The sequence below is a fragment of the Pavona decussata genome, unplaced genomic scaffold (genome assembly GCF_977016875.1).
Source record: "Pavona decussata unplaced genomic scaffold, jaPavDecu1.1 SCAFFOLD_59, whole genome shotgun sequence".
NCBI classification, from domain to species: domain Eukaryota; kingdom Metazoa; phylum Cnidaria; class Anthozoa; order Scleractinia; family Agariciidae; genus Pavona; species Pavona decussata.
Genome location: NW_028145481.1, coordinates 256860 through 267202, shown reverse-complemented (window position 1 = coordinate 267202; position 10343 = coordinate 256860). Strand labels below are relative to the sequence as shown.

Below are 10343 nucleotides of genomic sequence, written 5' to 3'. Positions count from 1 at the left end.
TGATAACGCTATGAACAGGTATATTTGGTCAGCGGGGACTGCATTTTAAAAAAAGTGAATTTCAATAGAGTGGTACATGTTGGTGAAAAACTCTTAAAACGTCCTCATGGAACAGATTTTACCGGCTTTTATTGATGTTGGCGAGCGAGATCAGGTATGCTGCGAATAACTTAAATGGTTTTTATCACATTGAACAGTCCACGCTTGCTTTCGTTGACTGATCATGATTAGTTTATGTACATCAAGTCACGTGTACTAAGAACTGCACATCGTAAATTCATTGCGTAGGAAATCGGTGCTTTTCTTGACCATGTCTGTACCTTAAAACCATCGTTAATGACAATTTTAGTGACAATTGTAATCGACAATGCTTGTGTTTAATAATCCAGAAGTCGACAAAAATCATTGACCGAGAAACCTGCATGATATATGGAAAGATTTCCGCACAGCCTATAACGATACTAATTTTAATTTTAATTTCTTAAAACTGTACACTAATTTTACACGCACCACTGTCATACTAACCCTCTTTTAAAAACGGCAACCGTGAATAGAGTTTGAGTCACAAAGTGTATACCTAATTAATGTATGGGGCTGTGCGGACATCTTGCAACCTGCATTTTGATGTGTTGGTCAATCATTGATTATTTGGGTTTAAGGGTAAACTTTACCTTGGTGTAAGAACCTGACATGTTTTTCTTTGTGTTGTTGGTTATTGTTTTCCTGCCCTGTATTGTTTTGAGGTTTATGTTTCCTTTTTTTTTTTTACGTCAGCTGTGACTTTTATGGATTCTTACACCAGGGTAAAGCTGATTATTTGGTGGCCACATAAAGCAGTTGATCACTTTTTCAAGCCTAAACAGGGATTCCCTGGCTGTTGTTAGTTACATTTTTTTTTTTTTTGAGATGATGTAAAATGCAAATTGTGATTTCAATTACTGGATCATGATTGGATTAAAACAGGTAGCTAGATGGCAAACAATCTGTATTTTTCATGTTGTAACTGGCACCAATGCATGGTCTTTGAAGGGAAAGTCTGGACAAGATTTCTGCACATCCCTGTATATTAATTATGCATACATTTTCCAACTCAAACTCCATTCACGTTTACTGTTTGTGGATAAGGGTTAGATACAAGACAGTGGTGCCACTTTTACATATGTATGGGGCTGTGTGGAAGTCTTTCCAAAGTCCAGAGCAAGTGAGGAAATGTCAAGAGAGAGAGAGGAGAGACACTAAACAATACAGACTGGCTGTTAATCATACAATGAATTTGTTGGAATTTCACATTTGCTCATTCATTCACTTATGGAGTATCTTGTTATTAAATAGTGTATCCTCTGTACCTCATCAAACTAGACACTGGACTCTTGTTACTCTGTCAGTGTTGCATTTAAAAAAAGGATTTGTACATGTACAAACTTTTTAATTAGCGTGATTAAAGGTAACTGATTTTATATGTAATTTTAATGAACAGAAGTGCAAGGTGGTTGATTTCTGCATTCAAACCTCCCACATTAATCATCATCCAAATAACATCAACGATCTACTTCAACTGTAATAAAAACCCAATATTATTGTAAATAAAAAACTGTTTTGTTTCTCCCAAAGGCCCAGGAAATCAGAGGTTACCTAAAATCCTGTGGTGCAGATATAAAAGAGGAAAGTACAACTCCCTTACATGAAGACTTGGACCAGCTGTTGTCGGCTTGTGGCATTAATTTCAAAAATGAATCAGGTTTGTGGTGCCATCATCGCCATAAAAAAGAAAGAATGTTACATTAAATCAAACATCAAGTGTTGAATACTCAGTTGTGATGACGATGATAATGATAATGATGATAATAATCACAATAATAATAATTATTATAATTATAATAAGTTTGTTTTATCCAGGGACATTTTGTCAGCCTAAATGCTTTTCCCCAAAAGGCCCTGTCAGAAATAACAGAATTAAATAAATTTATATGTACAAGCAATTATTATAGGCAATCTAGTAGTTTAGACTCTTCAAAGATTGCTTTGTTGAAGATTTCAAGAGGTTTGAGAATCATGCCACCAGTGTTCAAGACAGCGGCAGTAGAGTATTCACTATCCATTCTTATTTTCTTTCTTTGAAGAACTTGAAGGTGTGATGAACAGCCTCCTGTCCCTGATATTAGTTGTGACAGAAAACAGAGACAAATTAATTGAGAAATTTTGCGACAAAGTTGCCGAGGCTAACTCAGATGAAGACACGTCATTGAGTAGACTGAGAATGTAAGTTGACAGTGCATGCACTGTGCATGGAATAGGTGTGGGTATGTGTTGGGGTTATAAGTCAGAGAAATAGTTTCTGGTGTAATGTGTTCCCAATGAATTCATGGCAGCATGGAGAAGAAAGTCAAATTCATTTTTAAAAAAATCCAAAATATCACACAATCAGGTTATGTCACAACTCATTATTATAAAATGTTTGGAGATATACAGCTGCATCCTCAATCAGATGACTCCCACTATAACACACACCTTTGGGACAAAGAACAAAGAAAATCATGACCAAACCCACGATGATGGTTTTGATACTTTGCCATCAGTTAATTAGCATAGGTTAATATTGATTTGGTATTTTTATCTTTCTATGTTCTTTTGCTGGCTTGTTTATTAGAGGATGAGTGACACACTAAAGAAAATACTTCTTCAGGATATCAAACACCCAGAGGTTTCATTACAGTCAGTCTACTTCACACACGACCAGCAATTCCGAGAGTTAAACGAACATTTGAATTCCTCCTTGTAATGATACAGTATGTCTGGCATTTTGAATGGAATCTTGAAGATTTCTCTGGAAATCTGTCTTTCCAAAAAACACGTATTAACTGAAAAAAAAATGAAAAAATACTTGGGAAACAATTTTTCCTATTTTCAAGTACTTAATGTCGTAATGTAACGAAAAATTCATAGCTTTATACCATCAATAAACTAGGGAAATTTCTACGGGAACACTGAAATCTTGCTGGCGAAGTTCAAAAGTGACATGTAAGTTTCAAAACTCCATTCAAATTTCAAAAATATACTGGTCATGCGTGATGTAGATTGACTATAAGTACTTGGGTAAACAGCTGGTTTGTGGTACTAAAAAACTGTAAATCATGGGCATCACACTGAAGAAAATTCTGCTTTTCCAGGAATACAGGCAGCTAAGAACTTAAAGTTGCCCGATTTTTAACCACTGCTGCTGGCAGCCACTGAATGAGAACCCTGAATCAAATCTTTAAAAAAATCACTGTTGCTACTGTTTTATTCTTTCAATTCTCTGATCTTGTTGGTGAGCAGATGTTGGTTAATACAAAATATGCTCCCTCATGTTGCAATATTGCATCTTTAATATAACATGTCAATGTAACACCCTGTATTTGATCTTTTTTGTTATCAGACTGAGCATCATGTTGAACTGGCTTCATGAGAGAGATCCTGTTAGATATGACGTTTATTGCACACAGATAAAGGTTGCAGCCAAGGCTGGCCTCATCGATCAGATTACTGTATCCTTGGACCAGGTACAATTTATATTACTTTAAAGGAGTCTATATTTAATTACTCTTTTGTTCTTTTGTGTTATCATTATTTTTAGTTTATCAAATTAGTACACTATGTATTAATATTTTTGTCAATATTTTATCAGGTTAAGTCCTGGTTACAGATGTGGGAAGTTGATGGTGAGAAGGCCAGGAAAATTTACAGACTGCTTTTTGATGCACTAACGGAAGACAGACAAAGGTAACAGAATCTGCCTTGACATCTCAATCACAGTAGCTTAAGCTACACTGTACTCATTAGGTTTTGTGAATTAACGCTGCATTCATCTTTCAACAGTGACCTAAAATCTATTGCCATACTGTAACTCTATAGACTGTGAGCAGTCTCTTTCTTGTCCTAAGTTATGTCATGCTTACGCAATTTCTTCCTCCCTCTCCCCAATTCCTCCTCGTTCACTTTTCTAATTTGCATAATTTTACTGTTTACTTTGTATTCGAGATCTGAGGAAAAAGGTACGACTGCTCGCAGTCTATAACTCTATTGATTCTTAGTGTAAGTAGCTACAATCACAGTAGCTACACAGTACTCGTTAGGTTTTGTGAATTAATGCTGCCTTCAACTTTCCAAGAGTGGCTTAAAATCATTTGTCATATTGTAACTCTATTGATTCTTAGTGTACATTTCACAAAAGAAGTGTGGATAAAGTTTTGTTTCCTAAAGGCTCGGAAGTGTTTTAGGAATGTCTTTGCTGAGAAATTTTCATACACTGTTGACATCACCCGGCAATGGCATGCTTTCTGCTGATTTCTGATTAGGTTTCCACTGACAATAACTATGTGCAGATCAACATGAGGTCTGAGATGACACAAGATAACTTCTGTGAACAAAACATTATTTAAATATTGAAAAACTGCTCTACTCAAACAGGGCCCACCAAGCCACAAAATAGATGGTGGTCTCTGTCTGCACCCTCCTTCCTCAACCTTGAAGATGGTGTCTTTATTGTAGAGCAACCCTTCTCTCCAGTAGCGTAAAATGACAATGAGATTCAAATGTCACTTTTCTTGTTTATCAAGCAATGTTGACCCTTGCTAGCTGAATATTCCTGTGTCAACTCAAATTTTAATAATCCCCTAACCTACCTGGGTCCTCTTCAAATAAACTTGTTATAACAAAGTTTCCTTATTAAAGACTTTAAAATCAATCAGTCAATCAATCAATCTTTATTTACACATGTTAAAAATTCCTCAGATGCCAGGGCTGGCTTGTCAAAGAGTTTGGAGTAGTGTTGAATAAATACACTGTCAACCAAGAGAAGTAGTTCAGACGACAATCCAATATCAATAAGAGATTTAAACCATGCTCTTTTAAGCAAAAAAAAAACACATTTTCTAAACGAACCTATATATTAAACAATTGTCACAATGTGCTGTTTACATAAATAAAGTCGGGTAATACTGATCAAAGTCTGGGAAAATTCAAAGCAAGTTTTCTTATTCTCTCTTTGTTTCCTTTTTAGCATACCTTTGTTGTTAAGTTGTTGATAACAGCCCCTAATGCTCACAATTTTGTGAAATAAGCATGCAAGATGATTACAGTCACTGCAGTTGGTAGAAAGCAATTCCATGATAATTGTTAACTTGATAGCTCCAATTTTCTGTTTGATCAATTTATAATTATAACTTCAAATGCCCATGTAAACATTTCCAAAAATAAGCTCCCCAGAATTGCAAATGTAAAGTTATGCCTGTTAATGGTTGGCTGTTTTAAGCTGTCTTTGAGACTGTCAATTTAGTGTCAACAATAGATGTACTGTACATGTAATATATCAAACACAAGAAATAGTGTTTCATCCAATTTCCAAACACTAAGAAGTGGTTTGAAAAAAAAAAGAGGCGCAGCCAAGTTTTTTAAACCAACAGGTGTTTGAAGTAATATATCAAACACAAGACACAGTGTTTCATCACATATCAAACACCGAGAAGAGAATTGAAAATACGACACATAGCAGAGTATTTTTGACGAACTTCTAAGTTTTTGATATTGTGATGAAACACTGTGACGAGTGTTTGATATAACTTCTCAAACAAACTGATTTTGAAGGACAAATTAAGGATGCAAAAACGAGGAGTTTTTCATCAGACAAATCATGGTGCATGATTTTCTTTTGTCTTTGGCTTTTGAATTATTAATGAGTTTGAGAAAATCAGACGAAACACTCTTGCAAGTGTTTGATATAGCTTCTAAAACTATTAACAATTCTTAGAAAAATTTAAAGCAAAATTTCACCAAATTTTAGGATAATTAAGGTCACTTTTCCAAACCTCCTCCACGGCAGTGATCTCCTTTGTTCTCTGTCTATGACTTATTAATGAGTTTGAGAAATAGGTTTCAAGTTCAATTTTTTGGAAAAACAAAATTCTTCCAAATTCGCACTGTCCTCAAAACAAAGCCTTTGAAAAACTCCTTTTGATTTGATATGGGTAGGGCTCATATTGACAGTAAATTATTTTTTCTAGAAACATAGATATTTGACATTTTTGTTTTTGTTGCAGTGAAGAAGCTACGAAGGTAATGGTTGAGCTTCTCAGGACGTATTCCGATGAGAATGCATCCGAAGTTAAAGATGACGCTAAGAATTGTATAGTGAGCTTGCTTGGAAGACCTAATGTTCTAATAATGGATTTCCTACTGACGTTGTCGCCAGTTGCTGCATTACAGGGGGAGCCCATCTTCCAGGTACTACAGTGTATTGAACGACTGTTGTTGTCAGAAATGGAGCATGGTTGTCAGAAATGGAGCATGGCTCAGAGTGTCTTATTAGAAAAGTCACCTCCACAGTAGGGTTGTCCACACTAGAGTTGATGAACCTTAGTTGTGTCCCAGTTTTTAGCTGTATTTTAGTTTTATTTTAATGTATTTTTAACCTTTATTTTAGAGGACCCTCCTGAAAACCACTGTCAGGTGATTGGAGGCCTCCTCTTAAAATATTGTTTTTATTATTATTATTATTTATTATAAGTACCTAATAATATCAAACACAAGAAGGAGTGTTTAATCAGATATCAAAACACTGAGAAGTACATGTAGGTTGAAAAAATGAGGCACAGCCAAGTTTTTTTAAACAACTTCAAGGTGTTTGGATATCTGATGAAACACACTTTCAAGTGTTTCATGTGGCTTTGATTATCAAATGGTCAATAATTCTTGAAGAAATTCAAGGCTAAAGTTGGCAAAATTTTATGGTAATTAGGATCACATATCCAAACCACGGTCACAGTCTGTAGTGATTGTCTTGGTTCTCTCCCGATGAATTAAATTAATGATTTTGAAAAACACTGATCCTGTTTATTGGAAAAAGTAAAATTAATATTTAATTTAAAATATTAACTAAATAAACCAACAAACAAATGAATAACTTCCATTTTGATTGCTTGTTCCCTTTCTGGATTCTTTCCAAGTTTGCTTCCTCTGTAACTACATCTCAAAGTGATGCCGGCATCTGTATCACCCTTATAAAGTCTTCTATCACTTTTTGAAACCATGAAATCTCATAATATTTGTAGATTTCCAGCGTGGAAAAGCTACATAAGGATGTTGCCTACTTTTGTTACTGCGCACACGTTCTGCGTGTCTCGAGATACTCGGGTTTCCTACGGGTGGTGCCTACTAATACAGGGATATTTTTTGCGCGGTTTAAAACTATGCCGAGAAAGCAGAACTTAGCAAGTGCTCTTGGTATCCAAAAAGAAAATTGGGGGTAACCATGCATTTTTCAGAGATAAAAAGGCTTCAATTTGGAAAAAAAAAAACGCTATGCATTGCTTTGTATTTTAGTATTTTTTTAGAATAATTGTTGCTTTAATTATCTCTGACCTCAACCCTCAATTTTCTTTTTGGATTCCAATAGCCCTTGCTGAGATCTGCTTTCCGCACATGGTCATGAACGGCGCAAAATACTTCTTTATTAGTAGGCACTGTCCATAAATTTGATTTAGGTTCTAACATTGAATAGTTTATCTGCTTTTCATTGTCTTCTCTGTTTTTATTTTTGTCATTATTTTGGTTTGGAGGAGGCTGGGGCAAGCAGGCAACTCCCAAGAATGTTTATAACTGACATTACTTTGACTATTACTACAGCATATACTTAATGTGAGAATGCCATATATGCATCCTCTAAAGCCTTATACCAATGTTTTTGTACACTCATGTATATAACAAAAAGTCGTTACTGCAAGTAAGGTTTCAGTTCATGTAATTGATGTTTTAGAAAATATTGTATTTTTTTTTTTGTTTCACAAATCCTGTTAGCTTCTCAACATCTTCATTTCTGGGCGACTGGCTGACTATGTAGAATTCTATGGAAAGAACAAAGATTTTGTGGATTCTTGTGGTAAGATCTTGTCGGCCATAATTTTGTTTTGTAGATTCCTTGGTAAACTGACGTCATATATACGTGTAGTTTGACTCAGTGTCAAGCCTCTGACAGAGTATAATCTGAATTTAGAGGACAATATTACAGCATATATTCTTTTTTCAGGTTTGAATCACGAAAAGAGTTTACATAAAATGCGTGTTTTAACATTCATGTCACTTGGTGAAGCCAAGTCAGAAGTAAGTTTTGAAGACCTTTGCAAGGAGCTGGATATTGGCGCAGATGAGATTGAGGAGTTTGTTATTGAAGGTTAGTTCGGCAGTTTTTCTGTTTAGTTACAAGTGTCAAGATCGTGTTGCTTATAGGTTGGCTGAATGAACCAGATATCAGTTACTGTAACGAATGTTTGGTTTATCAACAGAGTTGACAACTAAAGGTAAATTGGCCACCGTAAAGAGATTTGCAGTGGCCAATTTACCTTTAGTTATAAACTCTGTTGATAAACCAAACATTCGTCTCTACTCCCCACCATCGCAGCACAGCAGTTTCTTTAGAAACAAATGCCCTTATCCAACAGTTACTGTAGTTTAAATGGAAGAAAGATCCTCGCAGAGCCTGAAAAAAAAATTCAGGCTTTCTTTTCGCAACTGCTTAAGTTGCGTACTAACTGCGAGGATCTTTCTTCCATTTAATCTTTCATCCGCAGTTCAAATATATGATGTTTTATAGATTCATATTCAGTTACTGTAGTTCTTCAGCCCTGTATTTACTTCAGTGAATATCCAGAGCATTAATTACAGTACTTAGCTTCTGAGTTGTTTTAAGGGGACGATATAAAAAAGTCAATGACAACAAGGCGTTGTTCATGCCCACAGAAATTGTTATATTCTGAGTGGTATAAATAAACATCCCTCCAGGCCTCTAAACCTCCAGGATGCTAAAATCAGTTTTGACCATTTATTAAAGGTACTGGTTTAGTGAGGGTGTGTTGTTTTTTTTCTAATTACAGGACGTTTCCTTCTCATAGACTTCACCCTAACAACTTCATGTATGTCTCGACTTTGAACGTTTTTAATCATGTGCTGTTGTCGGTTTTCTTTTTATCAGCTCTTCGCTCAAAACTCGTTCGTGCAAGGATCGACCAAGTAAACAAGAAAGTCGTCATCAGGTAAATTTCGGTTTATAAAAGAGCGGTACTTTACTCGAAAATTAGACTGCAGAACAGTCCACACCCTATGGGCCTGTAAGTCGTGCGTGCGAGAATCCACGCTTTCAGATGCTTCTTGCCTCGCGAGTCCGCGCTGTCAGCGTTTAGTGAATTTCAAGAGAAAAATGACCGCTTAGCGGTCTACTCAAAAGTTAAATTGGTTAGCGGCAATTGGCTTGCGTGTCCTCAAAATTTTGCTAGTGCACTGCAGTTTCCGTTTGTGGCTCACGTCTCGCACTAAGCTTGTCAGGGTGTTATTTTTTTTCTTTTGACTTAAACTAAGGGTATGTCCATGGAATCTTTGGAAAATATCAAGGATATTTTTTGTAAAACGTTCCTTATTATAGCTTGGCTTTTTCATACAGATGTGCAAATCCTCCTTTTTGTACTCAAACAACCAAATCTCAAACTCTCAAACGCAACTGGCCTCAAAATTTGTGGTCTTGTAAATGTTCGTATCGCTTAACCTGACATGATTAGACGGTGTTGACGGTAGTAGCTAGCAGTGATGCCACCCGCGTTTGCATTGACGAGAAACTGCTCCCCATTACAATTTTTTCGGATCGGAAGCATCGTGCTTTTCTCAAATTTGGTATTTATATTTATCAATGCATCTTAACTCTAAACCCCACAGAAATATTAAGGCTGACGTGAGAATATTAAACATTCTTTTCTTTTCTAGCTACTTTTTCGATGCTAGTGTTTTTTGCAACTAAACCATTCTTCTCTATTACAGCTCTGCTACCCACAGAACATTTGGAATGAACCAGTGGCAAGAACTGCGCAGTCGCTTGGAAGAATGGCGTCACAGTCTACAGAGCGTGCGCACTAGCATGCAGACTGTTGTACCTACCGTCGATGTCTAGCTAAAACTAATAAAGCTGTTTTCTGCCGTGTGATGATGTTCTCTGTTTTTTTGTGGACTATATTTTTAAGTTCTGTCGACATATTTGCATGTCTTCCCCCTTACAGCGCGAAACAGGAAAGCCAGGCGTGACCAGATTCCTTCTTGGGTTCGGCTTTACATTTAAACTCGAGGATAGCTTCGGAAAGCCAACATGTAACGTTAAAGGGAGGGGTTCACATTTCAGTGCATGTGCATGAATCTAAATGCTTTTTTCTCTTTCTTATAGTAATAATAATAATAATAATAATATTTTTTTTAAATAATAATAACCTTTATTGACATATTTCAAGCAAATTTCTATTCACAAGTTAAAAGTGGAAAAAAGAACTATTAAA

General features: G+C 35.8%; 1 protein-coding gene across 1 annotated transcript; it reads left to right on the top strand.

Annotated features, from left to right (window-relative positions):
* The first annotated feature begins 30 nt into the window (after positions 1-30).
* Positions 31-10000, top strand: LOC146479269 (eukaryotic translation initiation factor 3 subunit M-like). The gene is made up of 10 exons (XM_085110899.1): positions 31-154; positions 1612-1738; positions 2121-2259; positions 3416-3539; positions 3665-3759; positions 6075-6258; positions 7831-7912; positions 8060-8203; positions 9002-9062; positions 9838-10000. Exons 1-10 carry the CDS (start codon positions 107-109, stop codon positions 9965-9967), a joined length of 1134 nt encoding a protein of 377 aa, XP_084967025.1. The 5' UTR covers positions 31-106; the 3' UTR covers positions 9968-10000.
* The last annotated feature ends 343 nt before the right edge of the window (positions 10001-10343 follow it).